This window comes from Lissotriton vulgaris, chromosome 6 (genome assembly GCF_964263255.1).
Source record: "Lissotriton vulgaris chromosome 6, aLisVul1.2, whole genome shotgun sequence".
Classification (NCBI taxonomy): Eukaryota; Metazoa; Chordata; class Amphibia; order Caudata; family Salamandridae; genus Lissotriton; species Lissotriton vulgaris.
Window position 1 is genome coordinate 1,626,936,774 of NC_141694.1, and position 20,693 is coordinate 1,626,957,466.

Consider the following 20,693-nt stretch of genomic DNA (forward strand, 5'->3'; position numbering starts at 1 on the left):
CGGTGTGTGGATATCTGGAGTGGCACAGAAGGTTAAAGAATTGAAATGGAGTGCATCCCATCTGCAGATTTACTAGATGTTGATCTCGCAAATGGAAATGAAAGAACGGGCTGGGCCCGAAGGCTGCGGTTGAAGTTTAGTCGATCCAACTATGATAGTTTTCTGATTTTCGACACGCGGAGGATGGGAAAATAAGTTTTAAACAAAGATGAGGGTACAGTGGGTTGTGTACCGAGTGGATTGCAATGAAAGCTCTCGCCCGAAGCACAGCAAACCACGCCCGAACTAGATGGCTGAAAAAAAATCTAATAGAGGCACAAAGGAAGGGGTCACCTTCACTCGAGACTGGAAAAGACTTCTTCAAAGAAAAATGCGCTAACATCTGCACTCAACACAAGATGGCAGGAGTATGCAAATCATGTGTATCTACAGCACACATGCCTCAAACACATCTTCACAATTAGGGTGAGCGTTTTAAGGGAAGGCAGTGAGCTCAGGTTGCAATGCTAAAAGTGGCACAGGTATTGAAACGTGTACAAGTGTTTGCAGACATAAGAATTTTTTGTTCCTTGCAATGCCCCAGAACACTTCCTGATTATGTGTATATATTCTTGAATAAGCTGAAAGCAAGACTGGTTTTGTTTGCTTTCAAAATAAAATGTCAACACAAAAAATGTGTTCCTTAAAAAACACATTGTTAAATTATTGTGCACTTTTAGATAAATTCAAGAAATGCTATGTTTGAAGTAAAATGTATTGATGCTAGTCACTACATAAAAAAAAAGAATAGTCTAAAATGACCACCAGCAACATTCTGAAGTAGGGGCCAATTCTTAAAGAAAAACACCAAAAGTGCATCCACAAGTATATGTTCTTGCATGGTTACAGATTTACGATTTTCAGTACCTCACACTTAGGCCTAAAAACCATACTCACAGCAAACTTGGGAATTTCATTTTCATGTACATATTTGCTCATGTAAAAATCTGCTAAGGGATAACAGATTCTACACCCCGCCCATCTTTTTCCTGTCTATGAAAACCCTTTAATGTCTTTCCTTGTCTGAAGTAAATGTCCAATCTTTTCTATTGGGGGACAAGATTACATGAGTTGGAAAATGCCCTTAAATTTGTAAGCTGGTTGGTGCGCACAGATTCACTTGTGTAGTGCAATTTTGTAAATACAGCTTCCCACCTACTTCCAAATCTTTTATGTAGATTCCAGAACAATAAGAACATTATAGGCTCGCTAAAATTCAGACCCTGATAAAATACGATGACTGACAGTCCGAGTCTTATCAGAGCTCTGATACAATAAACACTCACGGCATCTCACCAAAAGAGACAAGTAGACTTTTAACAGGACAAGTAGAGTTCTGAATCATCCTGTAGATATTTCATAAAATTCCATACCCATATCCCTAGTGATGGAATTATTTAAAGTACACCTGATTTAAATATAATTACTTACCCCATCATTCTCTCTGTGTGGATTCAGCCGGTTATAAACGGTTTCGATAATGTTGCGTCTAAAAATGCAAACAGAAAGAAAATGTTACTTTTTTTCTTTATAAACCAAATTATGTATCTGTACCTTGGAAGATAGAAAACCCTCTTTTGTCCGTTGCATTCCTCGGTTACGTTCATTACTTTAGCAGAGTACTAAATGTGAACAGGATTCCATGCCTAATTACCTAGGCAAATAATTTTAAATACGATGTAGTACCAAGAGCTAAATATCTTTCTGCACAGCAGACCTGGCTTATTTTATTTTACGAGGCTTATATTAGAAGCTTGTAAAATCTATGGACTTAAGAGGGAAAGGACTTCAGTGTAGATGTAATGACGTTACGCTGTGGTCAAGGTGAGGGTTGTAACGCTCTTTAGCTTGAAAGCCATGGCTTGGTAACAGCCATCACACAGCCGTAGTGCAACTTACAGTGCCCCCTTCATCTCAATCTATAATTCCATTTTAATAGATGGAAGGTTCACCTTTGCCTGCAGCATTTCCCATTTCGTTTTTAACTTCAGGGGCAGGCCAGGAGGAGAAGTGATGTAAATAATTGAATGGGTTGCAGGATATATCAAACAAAGTTAAACAGGAATAGGAAGTAAGCACCTCACGAAAATATCTGCTGCTGAATAGTTGTTTTACATAAGGCACAAACTAGGTACTGAAGATCACCCCAAAGCAGTAAAATACAAATATTTAAAACAAACCGTTCATTGAAGGAGGAAAATGAATTACAATAGAAGACATGTTTATCAAACAAACATATACAGGAAATAAAAGTTAAAAAAAACAACAACAAAAAACACAAATAATCCCGACTACTAGGACCTACATGCTTACAGGTATTGCCTAAAGAGCCATGTTTGTAATACCAAAAACCTAGAAATCTCAACATAAAGATAAAAACAAGTTACTTACCTGCGGTACACATTTTCCGGTGGATACAGTATCTGTCTGTTGATTCCTAATCTTTTGAATTACCCCAATTTGCAGCATTCCCACGGACTTTTCCTCAGCTAAAAGTCGACGTCACAATGGAATGGCTAGGCACCTGACTGCGTGACGTTATCGAAGCCATACGATCTAGCCTCCATGCTGAAATAAGTTCCACCCATTTTTTTCCGTGCCTTCGAGGCACGGAAACGGGTGAGCTAACAACCTTCTCACAGGTATTCAAACCAAATCCAGACCTGGAAAACAATATCAGACATTTCCTAGTACCAAATAAATCCATGGTTCAATTTATTAATCAAAATATAAATAATTTTTCGGTATAGACCGACAGGAAATTTGGAGGTGGGGGAGTCAGTCAGGAATCCACAGGCAGATACTGTACCCACCAGAAAATAATGTTACCAAGGTAAGTAACTTAGTCTTCTGATGAATATATCTGCCTGTTTCTCACCTTTTGAATGGATACCCCAAGCAGTCATGCTCTTGGAGGAGGGTGCCAGCCCGCCTAGACCAAAAGATTCGGCAACACAGAGCAAAAAGACGGTCCCTCCTCACTTCCGAATCCAAGCAATAATGCTTTGTAAAAGTGTGGAGGGAGGCTCAGGTTGCCGCCTTGCAGATGTCGACCACAGGGACAACTCTAGCCAAAGCCGAAGAAGACTTCAATCTGGTAGAATGAGCACGAATACCTTCAAGAGGCTCCTTTTGGGCCAAGGCGTAGCAGATCTTGATGTACAGGATAATCCACCTTGACACTTATCTTGTGGACAGCCTTGCCCTTCATCTTGCCCACATAACCAATGAAGTGTTGATCGTCCAACCTGAAGTCCTTGGCTATGTCCAGGTAGAAGCTGGCTGCGTTATTTGGGTCCAGATGATGAAGTCTCTCCTTCTACTTAAAAGGGTGAGGATAAAAAGTGGGTAAGATCATGGACTGCCTCAAGTTCCAAAGAGTGACCACCTCAGGCACGAAAGAATCTCAGGTCCTAAGAACCATCTTATCTGCATGGACTTATGTAAAAGGAGGCTTAGAACCAAGACCGTGTAATTCACTCACCCTCCTAGGGAAAGTGATTGCCACCAAAAATCTAGTTTTAAATGACAGAAACCTTAAAAGGACAACCATGCAAAGGTTCAAAGGATGAACCCATCAAAAATGTAAGAACCAAACTAAAATCCCATGCATGCATGATAAAAGGAGTGGGAGGAAACTTATTTGTAAGACCCTTACCCCTACACTGTGCTGCAAATTCAGCCTCAGCCGGGGAGGGGGTTGGTGGGGTGGGGTTGTTAGGGGCTTGGCGTGGAGCTTCGGTGCTTATGACTGCTCCACGCCATCCTGAGCCAAGAGCCCTGTGTGCTCATGACGGCGTGGTGCCGGCATGACCCCGCCCGCTCATTCATTCGCCCGCACAGGCAAGGAATTAGTGTCACGTGGGTGGAGTGGCTGCGCCAAGACGGCAACACGCCGTCATGAGCACACGCCTACCGTGACTCATGACAGTGTGGAGCCATCATGAACACCCAAGAGGTTAATAAATCTTGTAACTATGGGAGATTTAAACAAGGGTTGAGCTGGTAAACAGAAAAGCTGACAAGGCAGATAAGTAGCCCTTAACAGTAGCTACTGCGCAACCCTGTTGCGGCAGGTAAAGAGACACTCAGAACATCAGATAAATGGGCCTTTAAGGGATCAAGCTCTCTCTCAAAACCATTTAACAAATTTGGCCTACTTTAAGAGTAGACAGATTTGGTGGAGTCTCTTCTGGCTGATAAAATAACGTCCACCACATCAGGTGGGAGAGAGAAAGAACTCTGGTTGCCCGGTTTTATCTCCAAGTATGAAGGTGCAGGCTCTGGAGGTGGGGATGTAGAGCCTGCCCCTGTGATTGAGAGCGGTCTGCCACGAGAGGGAGAAGGAGATCTGTGTACCACACCCTTCACGGCCATCCGGGGTGATGAATAGGACTTGGGCATGGTCTTGGCGAATATTTCTCAGAACAAAAGGAATAAAGGGTAAGGGGAGGTGGGAGAATGCGTAAAGAAGTTGTGAGCCCCACTCTAACTTAAACGTGTCCCCCAACATCCCCTGCGTCAGATACTGGAGACTGCAAAATGATGGGTAGTGCGCGTTCGTGGCAAATAGGTCCATCCAAAGAAACCCCCCACATCCTGAAGATGAAAAGAACAACGTCCGGATGGAGCCAAAACTAGTGATCAGATGAATATTGCAAACAGACTCTCCGGATACACATTCAACTCCCCGGCCACCAGATCCCCCAGATAAGACTATCTCAGAAGCGGTCGCTCCTCACGCTGCTCCCTGCTGAAATAATTGGTATTGTAGCGCTTACTACCAGACTGCTCATTGCCATTGAATTGAATTGCGCACGGCTCACTGTAATTAGTTGTGCCTGATTATATCGACATCGTAGCGCTATACTGCTAGACTGCTCGTCATTTATTTTTCAAACTGTGCATTGCTCGCTTTGCCTGCTTTCATTATTTGTGCCTGATTGTGCCGGTGCCACTGCCCATTTAATAGCGATTTCAGGTTGCGCCCCAATCTCATCCTGTTTCGCTTTTGGGCTTGCTGCCATTTTGTTGTTTGTTGTTGTGCCTCCCAGCCCGGCTCTCCACCCCGCTCCCGCCTCCCAGCTGCTCCTCCCTCCCACTGAAAGTTAAGGCTCTACCTGATAGTTCAAGCGATGTGACCGTCCCGACTAGCTCAGAAGCGGTCGCTCCTCATGCTGCTCCCTGCTGAAATAATTGGTATCGTAGCGCTTACTACCAGACTGCTCATTGTCATTGAATTGAATTGCGCACTGCTTACTGTAATTAATTGTGCCTGATTATATAGACATCGTAGCGCTATACTGCTAGACTGCTCTTCATTTATTTTTCAAACTGTGCATTGCTCGCTTTGCCTGCTTTCATTATTTGTGCCCGATTGTGCCGGTGCCACTGCCCATTTAATAGCGATTTCAGGTTGTGCCCCAATCTCGTCCTGTTTCGCTTTTGGGCTTGCTGCCATATTGTTGTTTTTTGTTGTGCCTCCCAGCTCGGCTCTCCACCCCGCTCCTGCCTCCCAGCTGCTCCTCCTTCGCTCCGCCCCCTCCACGATCCATTTATGACAGATGCACTTACGCGCAGCGTTCACGCGCTGCGGGCGCGCCCTATGCGTGCCGAAGTTGCGCCAAAGGTAAGCCAGTCTACGCCCGGACCGCGCCCGATCCCCTGCCCCCCGTAAAACCCACTCCACCCGCATAACGTACGACGCCACAACCCTCTCAGCACTTAACCACGGCCGACTTCCAAACTGCTACCAAGCCGCCCCAGGACACACCCATGGACCCTTCACCTGCAAGTTCGACTGCATCAGGACCCACACCAAATCCACAAACTCCAAACAGAGCTCCGACACTAACCACCTGAAGTGCATCCTGCTCAACACCCGCTCGGTCCACAGACACGCCATTGAACTTTGGAACCTACTCGACACCACATCGCCGGACGTCGCCATGTTTCTTACAGAAACATGGATGAACGCCTCCTTAACGCCCGACATCTCCATAGCCATCCCGGACGGCTACAAGATCATCCGAAAGGACCGCATCAACCAAACAGGAGGAGGCATCGCCATCGTCCATAAGAACACCATCCGCATCACGACCAGTTCCGACGATAACCTCGCAGCCACCGAACACCTTCACTTCCAGATCCACACCGACCCCAAGACCACACTCAGAGGCACCCTCATCTACAGGCCACCAGGACCCCGCACACAATTCAGCGAAGACATCACAGACTTCATCAGCCCACACGCCCTCCCCTCCAAGGACTACATTCTACTGGGAGACCTCAACTTCCACCTGGAAAAGAACAACAACAGCAACACCACCACCACCACCCTTCTGGACAACCTCGCCAATCTCAGACTCAAACAACTTGTTGACACCCCCACCCACTATGCCGGGCACACGCTCGACCCTATCTTCACCTCCAGCAAGCACATCTCCTTCAATCACACATTGGACGGACCACAGCTGCGTTCACTTCAGCTACAAAAAGACTACGAACCACAACCACTCACAACCAATCCCCCGCAGAAACTGGAACAAAATTACCACCGACCAGCTCTTCACATCGCTTCACCAAAACCCTCCTGCCAAATCATCGGACCCAAACAAAGCAGCCATCAACCTCACACAATGGATCACCCACAGCGCTGACGAATTAGCACCCTTGAAAAACCATCAAATCAAGCAAAGTAGCAAAAAAGCCCCCTGGTTCAATGATGACCTTAAGAAATCCAAGAAGATCTGTCGCACCCTCGAGAAAGCCTGGCAAAAAAAAAACCAACCACTGACAACCTGGCCACCTTCAAGAACGCCACCCGCAAACACCACCAACTGATCAGATCCACCAAGAAATCAGCATTCAAGGATCGACTTGACAACAACGCCCAAAACAGCAAGGAACTATTCAACATCGTCAAAGAGTTTACCAACCCCACCGCCGGCACCAACGGCATCACTCCCTCCCAAGACCTCTGAGACTCTCTAGCCTCGTTCTTCCACAACAAAATCGCTGACATACATAACAGCTTTGGAGACCAGTCCACCCACCCACCTCCGAACTTAAACCCACCTCCAACAACCTTTGCGCCTGGAACCCAATCACCACTGAAGACACCATCCGCCTGATGAACTCCATCCACTCAGGATCGCCAACCGACCCATGTCCCCACCACATTTTCAAGAAAGCAGAGTCCATTATCGCACCCCATCTCCGAGACGTCATCAACTGCTCCCTCAACTCCGCGACCTTCCCGGAAAGCTGGAAACATGCCGAACTCAGCGCCCTCCTGAAGAAACCCAAAGCAGACCCCACTGAACTCAAGAACTACCGCCCCATCTCGCTCCTCCCATTCCCTGCCAAAGTCATTGAGAAAGCCGTCAACAGTCAGCTCGCCACCTTTCTCGAATCCAACAAATCCCTCGACCCTTCACAGTCCGGCTTCCGAGGCAAACACAGCACCGAGACCGCCCTCATCGCAGCAACAGACGGCATTCGTACTCTACTGGACAACGGAGAAACAGCCGCCCTCATCCTACTTGACCTCTCCGCAGCCTTCGACACAGTCTGTCATAGCACCCTTATACAACGCCTCAGCAACGTCGGAATACAAGGAAAAGCATTGGGCTGGATCATCTCGTTCCTCGCCGGAAGAATCCAGAGAGTCCGCCTCCCCCTTTTTAGATCAAAGGCCACCAAAGTCATCTGCGGCGTACCACAAGGATCATCACTCAGTCCCACCCTCTTCAACGTATACATGAATCCCCTCGCATCCATCGCACGCCAACACAACCTTAACATCATCTCCTACGCAGACGACACCCAGCTGATCCTCTCCCTCACCAAAGACCCTAACCCCGCCAAAACCAACGTACACGAAGGAATGAAAGAAGTAGCCGAGTGGATGAAGAACAGCCGTCTAAAACTGAACTCGGACAAAACTGAAGTCCTCATCTTAGGATCAACCCCCTCCACCTGGGACGACTCATGGTGGCCACCGGCCCTGGGAAACGCACCCATACCAACGGACCACGCACGCAACCTGGGCTTCATCCTGGACTCCTCCCTCTCGATGACCAGACAAGCCAACGCTGTCTCATCATCATGCTTCAACATCATACGTATGCTCAAACAAATCTTCCGTAGGATCCCCACCGAAACAAGAAAGACGGTCACCCATGCACTGGTCACAAGCTGACTGGACTACGGAAACACCCTTTATGCCGGAACCAGAGCCAAACTACAGAAAAAACTTAAACGCATCCAAAACGCCTCAGCCCGACTCATCCTAGACATTCCCCGCCAAGCTCACATTTCCGGTCACCTGAAAGACCTCCACTGGCTCCCCGTTAACAAGAGAATAACGTTCCGTCTCCTCACCCACGCACACAAAGCCCTCTACGACCTAGGACCCGAATACCTCAACACGAACCTGTCCTTTTACACCCCCACCCGTCAACTACGATCGTCCAATCAAGCCCTCGCCGCAATTCAACGAATCCAAAGATCCACCATGGGGGGGGGGGGGGGGGGGGGGGGGGGGGGGGAAGACACTTCTCCTACTTAGTGGCCAAGACCTGGAATTCTCTCCCCACCTACCTCCGCCTTACACAGAACCACCTCTCCTTCAGAAAACAACTAAAAACTTGGATATTCGATAAGTAAAGTACCCCCCTCCCTCAAGCGCCTTGAGACCCTCTGGGTGAGTAGTGCGCTATACAAATTTTAAACTTGAACTAGGTGGAGGCATCCCTAATCACTGTGGCCACCAGAGAAGGAAGTTGAAACTGCTTCTTAGGAGACAGGTTGCCTAGAACACTCCACCATTGCAAATCTTCTGCATTGTCTCTGGAGATCTCAAGCAGTTCCTCTAGATCTCTGCTGTGGTGAAACCACGGCCAGAGGAGACACCACTGGAGTGCCCTCATATGCCAGCGTGCGCATGGCTGATCAACAGTATGCAGGAAGCAAACCAACTGAGCAGGTGCAAGACCTTAAGGACTGGAATAGGCGCTCCATTCTGAAAAAGTGGACTCATATCCTGGATGTCTTGAATCCTCTATGGAGGCGGGAAGGACAACTCAGTAGTGCCCCTATGAACATGTTGTGCTGAGAGGGCACCAGGTGAGACTTGGGGACATTTATTGAAAACCCCAAGTTGAACAACAACTGTGCTGTTACCTGCATATGATGCAACACCATCTCTGGTGACTTTGCTTTGAGCAGCCAGTCATCCAGATAGGGAAACAGGAAATCCCCGACCTTCTGAGATGTGCTTCTACCACCACCAGCATCTTTGTGAAGACCCAAGATTTGGAAAGACAAAAACGGAAGGACCGCAAACTGGTAATGCTGAGACCCAACAGTAAAACAGAGATACATCTGATGCAACTTCAGAATGGGAATGTGAAAGTACCCATCCAGTAAATCTTTGAATTTCTTCTGTTTGAGGTCAAATTCCTAATGTCGAGGACTGTCCTTTCTGGGGATCGGGAAGTACTGAGAGTAGCATCCCCTACCTCTTTCCTGCTCTGGAACTACCACGATTGCACCAATGACAGAACCTCCTGCTATAGAAGCAGAAGATGCTCTTCCGGGCAAAAGCCTTGACGGGGAGTGAAAGGAGGAGGAACTCCTAGAAGGGTAGGGCACATCCATTTTATACAGTGTCCAAAACCCAAAGGTCTGTAGTAACAGACCATCAAGGAGGTAGAAATGGGACACCCGTCCTCTCACAGGAGAAGCATACTCAAGGATGGCGGAGCTAGAGCGGCTTCCCTGCAACAACAGATGGAGAGACAGAAGAGAAAGAGACATGCCGTCAGGCAGCACCCCGCAGACGATCTCTGCCCTTTCCCCTGCAGGACCTGTACAGGGATTTGCCTGTTGCTGCTGCAGTTGTTGACTGGCACGAAAGGACAAGCTTCTTGCCAAGCCACAAAACCTGAGGAACTGTCAAAGGTTCTGGGTTGGGTCTGAAGTCCTACAGATCTTGTTGTCCTTAAAGAGCTGCAGCGCCGAATCTGCTTTAGCCCGGAACAGGCGGGACCCATCCAAGTGTAAATACAGCAATGTAGCCTGGACACTGTGCGAGAATCCCGAGTCACACAACCAGGCATGTCTACTTGTTGCCACAGACAATGCCATTGCTCTGGCTACAGTTGGCTGTGTCCAGTCCAGACTGGATCACTTGGCCGGCACCAGCTTGGGCATCTGAAGAGCACGAAGCCTGGACCACCAAGCTTTATGGCCAAGGATGGGAGGACAGACATGCAGGATCCCCAGGAGCCACCTTGTATCTCCTAGCCACAGTCCTGGAAATCACTGGAGTGGACTTTGGTTTCTGCCAGACATCCAAAATGGCACAGTCAATGCCTCATTGAAGGGTAGCAAAAGTGCCTACCTCTGCTGTAGGAAGAGGCAACTCCAAAAGGTCTGCAGCCTTTCTAATTACAGCCTGATACGTGATCACCTCAGGCAGTGGCAGGCCTCACTCAGCAGGTGTCCTAGACACTAGCCTCCTGCAAAACCCTCAAACTCAGGGTCAGGATCCAAAATGTCTCCATGGTCAGCCCATCCATGTTCATTCTGGTATTCCCCCTTCCTTCGTCACATTGAGTCTCGTACGGAGCCGTTCCATTGTAATGTCCTCGTCGATGTGGGAGAGATGAGGAGAAAAGGTTCCATGGAATGCTGCGCATTGGGGTAATTCAAAAAGGTGAGGAATCCATAGGCAGATGTATCCATCAGGTCATAATTTTTGCTCTCCCGATTTACTTTTTAGTGGCTACCTAAAGACAAACTGATGCTCATCATAAAGGAATTCAATTAGAGGATGGATGAAGAGGTCTAGTTTCTGGCAAACATTGTTCTCCTAAAAGTACAATCTGACCGGCGGTGAAAGACAGACTGCTCTAAAGTAGTTGATTCCCCTGCTATGGAGCCCGTGGGCTCTTAAATCAATGGACATACACATTGCGGTAGAAACTGATTCATAAAAGTGAGCACTTACACCTAGGAATCAATGCAAGACAACTGGTGTAAAACAACGAATATGCTACTTACCAGTATGCATCTGTTCTTGGCATGTAGGGCTGCTGACATTCATATCTGTGCATAGATCGCCGCCTAGTGTTGGTTCCGGATGATTGCACATTGTTGTCCTGGAAGAGTCTTCGAAGCATCACAAGATAGGTGGCTCCTCCCCTGGACTACAGTGCGCATGGGCATCCTCTCCATCCTCAGATTGTTTTTTGCCATTGTGGCAGAGATGGAGTGTAATACAGTGCGTGATGTCCATGCTACATAGTAATTCTGAATGCTACAGCTGCAACAGGCGCCAGGGAGGAGGGTGGGCGATATGAATGTCAGCAGCCCTACATGCCAAGAACAGATGCATACTGGTAAGTAGCATATTCGGTTCGAGGCATGTGGGCTGCTGAATTCATATCTGTGCATAGATTATATAGCAGTCCCTCCTGTTAGCGGCGGCTGCCGGTGCCAGCTGCAGCAGTCTGAAAGAGTTTTGAGAACAGCCTGTCCTACAGCTGCCTGCTGTTTAGAATGCACATCTACGCAGTAGTGTTTCGTAAATGTATGTGTGGTGGACCATGTGGCTGCCTTACATATCTCTTCTAAAGGATTATTCCCCAGGAAAGCCATGGACGCTCCTAATTTACGTGTGGAGTGTGCTCTCGGTGGAATGGTTAGTGTGCGTTTAGCTTTAGCGTAGCAAATTTGTATACACTTAACGATCCACCTGGCTATCCCCGCTATAGAAATGGGGTTGCTTTTGTGTTGTGGTGAAAATGCAACAAAAAGCTGTTTTGTTTTTCTGAAGTCTTTCGTTCTGTCTATATAGTACATAAGAGCCCTTTTGACATTAATGTGTGTAGGGATCTCTCTGCGACATTTTCTGGATTAGGAAAGAAAACTGGCAGTTCTATGGTCTGGTTCATATGGAACTGCGAAATCACCTTAGGCATGTGTAGGGTTGGTGCGTAATACAACCCTATTTGCGTGGACCTGTATGAACGGCTCTTGAATGGTTAGGGCCTGGAGTTCACCAACTCTTCGTAGTGAGGTAATGGCTACTAGGAAAGCCACTTTCCAGGTTAGAAACTGAAGCTCACAAGAGTGGAGAGGTTAAAAAGGTGAGGACCACATTGAGGTTCCAGACTGGTGAAGGCGGGTGTCTGGGAGGGATCACTCTTGAGTCCTTCTAGAAAAGCCTTAATGGCAGGCACTCTGAATAGTGAGAGGTACTGCCTGTTTTGAATATAAGCTGCAATTGTGGATAAATGTATACAAATGGAACTGTACGCCAGATTACACCTGTATAAGTGCAGCAAATAACAGATAATGTTTTGAATAGATGCATCCAGTGGGTTAATGTCATTGTTGTTACAATATATGACAAACCTTTTCCATTTAGCCGCATAGCATGCTCTGGTTGTGGGCCGTCTTGACTCCTTTATGATATTCATACATTCTGGCGGCAAGTTGAGGTAGCCAAAATCTAAGACTTCAGGAGCCAGATCGCCAGGTTGAGCCGTTGCGGATCTGGATGCTGAATGTCGCCATGGCTCTGCGTCAAAAGCCTGGGTCTGAGGTGTAGCCTTTGATGCGGTACCACGGATAGTTCTAGAAACGTGGTGTACCATGGTTGGCGTGCCCACATTGGAGCAACCAGGATGAGTGTCATCGAGTTTGCGTGCCACCAGCGGTATTAAAGGTGCTGGGGGAAAAGCGTACGCAAATTTGCCTGACCAGTTCATCCATATCGCATTGCCCTGCAACTGTGGGAACCTGTTGGCGAAGCTTTGGCATTTTGCGTTTTCCCTTGTGGCGAACAGGTCTATCTGTGGATGACCCCACTGCTGGAAGTACGGGTGGAGTACTGATGGATGTATCTCCCACTCGTGCATCTGGTGGCTGTGTATGCTGAGCAGATCCGCCATCTGGTTGTCCTTGCCCGGGAGGTGTTCCGCCATGAGGAAGATGTTCCTCTGAATGGCCCACTTCCACATGCTCGGAGCCAGATGAGACAACTGTGGTGAGTGTGTTCCTCCCTGCTTCTGTATGTTGTACATGGCAGTCATGTTGTCCGTCCGGATCAACACGACCTTGTTGCACAAGTGTACTTTGAAAGCTTTCATCGCCATGAAGATTGCCATCAGTTCCAGAAGGTTGATGTGCATCTTCTTTTGGTGTGCTGTCCATAGTCCCTGCACTGTGTAGTGGAGTACATGAGCTCCCCATCCCTGGAGAGACGCATCCGTTGTCAGTATAATCTGTGGCACAGGCTCTTGGAACGGTCGGCCCTTGCAAAGGTTTTGTGGGTTCCACCAATGCAGAGAGTTGAATGCCCGACCGCTCACCAACACTAGGTCTTTTAACTGTCCTTGAGCCTGATTCCACTGACGTGCCAAGCACTCCTGAAGCGGACGCATGTGTAGTCTCGCGTGCGGGACTATGAAGATTCAGGAGGCCATCATGCCTATCAACTGCATGAACACTTTTGCTGGAAGCGAGTGTTGAGGTCCGAATTTTTGTATCAGCAATTGCATGCTGTTTATTCTCGCTGAATTTGGCTGAGCTTTGGCTGCCAGAGTGTTTATTGTCGCGCCCAGGTACTGTCGTACGTGGGCGGGCTGAAGATGTGACTTTGGATAATTCAGCGAGAATCCCAGACTGTGAAGAAGATGAATGGTGTGGGACATGTGGCTGGCACCCTGCTGAGCCGTCTTTGCTTGAATAAGCCAGTCGTCCAGGTGAGGGTAGACATGTATGTGCTGTCTTAGGTGTGCTGCTACTGTTGCCAGGCACTTTGTGAACACCCTGGGTGCCGTCGTTACTCCGAAAGGGAGGACTTTGAACTGATAATGTTGATTTTGAATAGTGAACCTGAGATGCTGTCTGTGTGATGGGTGTATGGGTATATGGAAATACGCATCTTTTAGATCCAGTGTTGCGAGGAAGTCCCCCTGACTGAGTAACAGCAGAACCTGCTGTAAGGTGAGCATATGAAAATGCTCTGACAGAATGTAACTGTTTAGAGGCCTGAGGTCAGTATAGGTCTGAGAGAACCGTCCTTTTTGGGTATTAAAAAGTACAGAGAGTACATCCCTGAGCCTTGGTCTTCTACAGGCACGAGCTCTATGGCCCCTTTTTGCAGCATGCTGACGACCTCCTGCTGCAATAAGTGTAAGTTCTCTGAGGACATAGGACGGTATCTTGGTGGGAGGTTGGGTGGAGTGGATGTTAATTCCAGACAATACCCGTACTGGACAATGTCTCTCACCCACCTGTCTGTGGTGATGGATTTCCAGACTGGCAGGAACTGTTGTAGTCTCCCCCCCGACAGGTGTTATATGGTCGGGGGGCAGTGACAGGGCGTCCCTGTTTGTTATTGGCAGAGGATCTGGAACTGTTGTTTCCTCTGCCCTTGATGTTGTTTCCACGATATCCACCCCGGTTGTTCTTATTGTAGGTGGATTGTGTACTTCCTTTATTGTACTGTGTCTGTTGTGTGGACTGGTCTCTTGAAGGGCCCCTAGTATTGGAGCGACGAAAGGAGCCACCCCGAAACTGCTGCGACTGCAGAGCCCCCATAGACTTTGCAGTCTCTGTGTCTTTTTTAATTTTTTCAAGGGTGGTGTCAACCTCAGGTCCAAATAAGAAGTCCAGGTTAACTGGCTGATTGAGGATAGAAGTTTGTGTTTCTGGTTTGAATCCCGAGATTCTCAACCAGGCGTGTCTCCTTCACATAACGCTAGTGTTGATGGCCCTGGCTGCACTGTCAGCTGAGTCTAGCGCGCACTTGATGGAAGCATTGGTTATAAGCTTCCCTTCTTGGATTAGTAGTTCTGCACCCTCCTTGTACTGATCTGGTAGGTGTTGCAACATTGTCTCAAGGGTATCATAATGGGACCTGTCATATCTGGCTAAGAGTGCCTGAGTGTTGGCAATGCGCCAGATGTTAGCCGCCTGCGCAGCCACCCTTTTTCCTGAAGTTTCCAGAACTTTTGACTCTTTGTCAGGAGGAGGAGCATCACCTGTAGTCTGGGAGTTTGCTCTCTTACGTGCAATAGAAACAACTAATGAGTCCAATGGCAACTGTCCCCTTATATAAGTAGGGTCCGCAGGTGCCGGTCTATATTTCTTTTCAATCCTTGGGTTTAACACCCTGGCTCTAGTGGTGTCCTTAAAAATGTCACCAGCATGCTTAAGGACCCCTTTTAGCATGGGCAGGGTTTTGACTGTTCTTTCTGAAGTGGAAAAGGTGTCGAGCAGAAAGTCTTCCTCCACAGGGTCAGCATGTAGCTCAACGTCATGATTACTGGCTCCCCTTTCAATAAGGGCGTTAAAGGCAGTTGTGTCATCAGTAGGAGATGTTTTCACACTGTACACATGAGTGCCAGGGACAGTCTGCGGATCCCTTGGGTCAGCCGGGTCTGCCCATGGTTGGTTCTGATCATCGGGATCAGGGTCCACATGATAAGGGTCATCTTCATGTTAGTCATCCCCTGCATCCACATCTGAGTATGTTGGTGAAAAATTTTGAGGTTCTTGTCCATAGGAATGGAGGGGTTCCACAAGAGCCGGTGACGTTGTAGAAACCCTCTTCAAGGGAATCTTATATGACTCCATGGGTGTTTCTGGTATTATTTTCCTTTTATATATGGACAGTCTACCAGTTTCCGAGTCGATGAATTGCCTCGACTCCTGTTCTTCAGGCTCCTCTGTAGCCTCCATTTCCGTTGACACTTTTATAATGGCGCCGATAACTTGTTTTGGTTCGAACATCTTCGGACGCACTGAGGGTGGCAACCCGAATTGGATTGGCGTCGACGCGGTCTGAACGTGTCCGACCAGCTTTGGTGTCGGGGCCTTCTTTGGCCCGACCGCTGTAGCCTTATCCTTGATGCGTTGGAGTGACTCCGACACTTCCTTGGCTATGAATGGACTCGGCCGCGTCGACTCGACAGGGTCCTTGGAGCCAGTCTTCGTCTTGTCTGCAGACCTCGACCGAGGATCGATCCCGTCTTTCGGTTTGAGTCTTTTGTGTGTGTCGACTCCCTTCGGCATCGGCCTTGGTGGTTCGACAGCCTTGACCTTGGTCTTCGGTGCCCCCACCGTCGGTTCGATGACCTTCTTGAGCTTTCCGGCATAGACGGCCATTTTCTGTTTCTTCGGCTCGGAGGGGTTTGAGGCCTTGGAGCCGACCAGAGTTTGTTGCACTTTCGGTTTCGGCTTTGGCATTGATGCTTTTGGTTTCGATTTCTTTGGATCGACCGATGGAGGTTTTGAAACCGATGGCTCTTTAGTAATGTTCGAAGCTGGGCCTTTATGCGGGGCGGTAGAACGAGACTGTAGATCTTGGGAACGGCCTAGTGGCGATCCCTTGACCTGATCCCTATTGAGTGCGTCATCATCGGCCCCCATATAGCCGGTTGGGCATAGCTCCTCGCCTGAGCTATCTTCTACGGCCCCAAGGGCCTCTGCGTCGTCTCCTACCTCTTCGACGACGTTTTTGTCTTCTTCTTGCACCTCTTCATCTTCGGCGTCATACTCTGAGTCATGGCCCGAAGCCGGATCGGAGGGGTATTCCTGATCCTCCAGATCAACGACCTCCTCGTCTTCGGTCCCGAAGATGTTTTCAGGAACAGGCGCTGACTTTTTAGACTCCAATCGAGCCGCGCGTCGAATCCGAAGAGTTTTTTTCGACCTGAATCGGGCACAGGCCATACAGTTGGCTTCGTTGTGATCCGGGGACAGGCACTTGTTGCACACCGGGTGGACATCGATGTGCGGGTATTTTACATTGCAAAGTGGACACCTCTTGAATGGGCTTCTTTCCATTGTAGATCGAAGATCGGGTCGAGTGTGGAAAGAAAAGTCTGATTCCTCGATGTCTTCTCGAAACAAAGTTACCGATACCGAACGAAACTATACCGACGCTGTCGAAAGCCTTTTGGCTTTGTAGAAAGCTTTCCTAACTTGAGCTAAGATAGTAACATCCGAACCCAATGGCGGAAAAAAAACAATCGGAGGATGGAGAGGATGCCCATGCGCACTGTAGTCCAGGGGAGGAGCCACCTATCTCGTGATACTTCGAAGACTCTTCCAGGACAACAATGTGCAATCATCCGGACCCAACACTAGGCGGCGATCTATGCACAGATATGAATTCAGCAGCCCACATGCCTCGAACCTAAGTAGTACTCCAACACCAAGTTTAACAAAGGAGATTGAGGCTAATTGGGGACCTTGGATGATGAACCTTTGAGACCATAAGTCAGCATCTTGCCCAGCTTTTCAAGGAAGCCCCGCTTATTAGCCCAATACCTTGACAGGAACCCATTACCTTGATAAACTTGGTCATCCAAGCCTCAGACAGAGCACCGTTTGATCATGGGTCCTACTTCACCAAGCCCTGCAGATGAACATCTTTTGACAAAGGTTCTTGTACTACACATAACTCAGTGTGCCACTGTAAAAAGAGTAATAAGAATACCTGCCATAACCAAAGACAGACCAACACTTCTGAAACCTTTTTCAGACACTAAAGGAAAGGCTAGGACAACCCAGTTCTAGACCTGCCTGGACATCACGTAACCACTAGTGCCTGTTACTGGCAATTGTCAAAGTAGCCTTTTAGCCATGAAAGGTGCAGAGATAGCCATGAAATGTGGCAGGACTGTACACACAATCTCCGCAATGAAAAATCGTAGTACTGCTGCGGAGCGAACACAAACATTTCGTTGGTAGAATATATAGCTGGCTCACTAGAAATAGGTTTGTCAAGGAACTAATGACGTATAAAGACATTATCTAAGTTCACCGAAGCCCAGTCGCTTATCAAGAGTTTGGCAGATGTAGAGATCAGTGGCACAGCTAAAAGATGGCACATTTTGCAAGGACACTAGCCTACTGCGTCTACTTTCTAATTTTGTTCTTGCGTAGTGCATTTTCCTATAAACGTGGAGAAGGACACCCTGATGAAAAAAGAAATCCGTTGTTTTCCAGTATTTTAGCAAGTGTTAAATAACACACATGAAAATGGTTTATTTTCAATGTCTGAATCCTCCAGCCATTCTAATCATACCAAATAGTTTGTCATGTAGGTGGGATCCCGTAAAAACAAGCAGTCCACCTTTAAGTTAGGAACCTTGTCAATACCAAAGACCAACGTCTTCTATTTGGGAGTAGTGTTTGATGATACCTTGAGTTGGGGCCCCTTGTTTATTGTAAGAGAGGGGACCTAGTCAAAGAGACTGCAGCGGTTTTCAACTTTGCTTCTAGAGTTGGGGGGTGGGGGGGGCAGGGGGAGGGGAACCAGTAGGGGCACATTTAAAGATTTATAAAGCGAAATGTATTTCAAAGGCCATCTATGGGAGTGAGGTATGGGGTCATATTGGGGTAGAGGCCCTGCAAATCGCTGAAAAATCCCTTCCTGCGATGGGTCATTTCAGTACAGCAGAGCACCCCGTCCTACGTTGTGCATGAAGAGCTGGGGATGCTTTTCTTTCAGACAAATTGGCTTTCCGTCCACTAGCATTGTGGTTAAAGATTTGGGCGAAGCAAGAAAACTTACTCCAAGATTTTAAAGGATTGTCTCTCTTGACTAAGTCATGCGCATCCGATGGCTTCAGTATATAAGAGCAGCCTCTCCAGGCTAGGCAGGGCAGAACTGTTTGATAACCCTGAGCTTATATGCAAGAGGGACTTTGTCTGGGCTAAAGAGTGTTTTCAAGTAGGAGCTGCTGTGAAAGAGAGGAAACAGAGCTGTGTAAGCCCAGCATGGGCAGGTGCAAACTGTACCAACCACTGAACCATATCTTTGAGGGCTTAAAAGCTTTCATGACCGTTTTATAGTGAGGAGATTTCGGTTTGATCTTTTTCACTATCTCCTGGCACAACCATGTGGCGCTCAGAGGTCAGTGCCTCATGCCCTGTGGCTGTGACGGTCTGTCACCACAGGACATGATGCACTTTTTAATGTTTTGTAGTTTTTATGAGGCTCCCAGAAAGTTATTTATTATCCCTATTCTTAAAAAGGCTTAATTTAGGAGGGTGATATCAGTTTTGATCTTTTTACAACTCCTCTCTAATGATACTGTTTTGTACATGCTTAACTTTTTATGGGTTGCTGTTAGACTGAGGTCAAGTTGTGATTAATCTTGGCAGGCGACAAAGTTGAGACCTTGCTTGGTGAAGTTTGGTATGGTTTCAGAGCTTGTTATGCTCATTGACGTGACTGTCGACGGTGCAGGCCTTACAGGAAGTGATGGATTCTGCCACTGTGTAACCTTCATCTGGATCGTCGATGGGGCCACAGTAGGTTACCGTGCGGCTGCCAACGGTTAAGTTAATTAAGTAATCCACTGTCTTGTAGATGAAGCAGTCATCAACATTTTTGACACCTGAATGGACAGATTGCCTTGTCGATGAAGAAGTCAATATCAAGCAAGATGTCGATAATGCCACTGATATTAGTGGTGGTAAGTGCAGTTGGCAGACTATAATGCTGCAATCAATGTTCTCACAGACACCTTTGCCGTTGACACATCAGGTCTATGAACAGATCCGGAGGCAGATTTTTTTTTTTTATATCTGAAGAAGCCAAAGTAATATTAATAGGTTGACCTTATTTTCCTCATTTTAGAAGACCCAAGAGAGAGGATAGATGTCTAGAACTGTGCTGTGGACGCCTGCAGTTCTCTCCATTTTCTTTCCCATTTGCCAGTTTGTTAGGCGGCTGTTTACAGGATTAGGTTTCATACCTTCCTAACTTTTCTTGGTTGGAGTGAACATTTCTGGCTCATCCGCAGGGACTCCTAATTTCTTCTTCTGTAGCTACAGAAGAAGTTTTGCCTCCCTGTTCTTTACGGTTTTTGCAGATAATGTTCTGCTATACTTAGTCTTTTGCCTTGTGACTAGGATGTAGGCAATACAGACATTCTTTGTGAGGGTCCTTGGAGAAAACCATGTTTTCCACAGGTCCAACAGAATCTAAATAACCTCTTTTTGGACCCTTTTGACATGGTGTAAAATTGTCAGGGAAATCACAGATCCACTGTAATGTGGCATTTAAAGGGCAGGAAAAGTTCAAAGCAAAAGTGGATCAAAGAACTGAATAGAGCTCAGAAGACTCCCTTCACACGAAGTGCTGTTAGAAATCCAAGGTGTGGTGACTCTTGAGGGGAAGGAGTAAAGACATTTCTGACTGGTTGAAGTTTGGTTCTTCCTAAACTTATGTGAATTCACTAACAATGTCACTCCTTTCGACTTTACTGTGTAATGATTGGCTTTCTGCTTCTTTTTGTGACTAAAAGGGGACTCCCAAGTCGATGGGGAAGATTCAAGCATGTGAATCTATGAAAGATCCAATACTGGAGAATGAGTTCTGTAGCATGAGGGAGTGTATAGTAGTGGGATGGGTCTATGGGTTGTGCAAGTCAGTGTGTCAAGGTCATCTAGATCTGGATAGGATTGTGTAAATTGCAAAATAGAGGGTGCTTGCTGAGGCACATAATTAGATCTAATCTTGTAAATTTCAATGGAACAACAGTTATGGTTTTGCAGGCAAACAGGCAATACCCTTATATGAGTCTGTCCCTTGCTGGAAATGCCTGGCGATGAGA

The 20,693-nt window shown here is 47.3% G+C and overlaps 1 protein-coding gene across 2 annotated transcripts in view; it reads right to left on the bottom strand.

The window, feature by feature from the left end:
- Positions 1-20,693, bottom strand: part of PPM1B (protein phosphatase, Mg2+/Mn2+ dependent 1B) — a 183,418-nt gene that overhangs the window by 46,301 nt on the left and 116,424 nt on the right. For both annotated transcript variants that reach the window (XM_086927796.1, XM_086927795.1), the window contains exon 5: positions 1,471-1,528. In XM_086927796.1, coding sequence (XP_086783922.1) covers positions 1,471-1,528 — 58 coding nt within the window. The remainder of the gene's footprint in view (positions 1-1,470; positions 1,529-20,693) is intronic.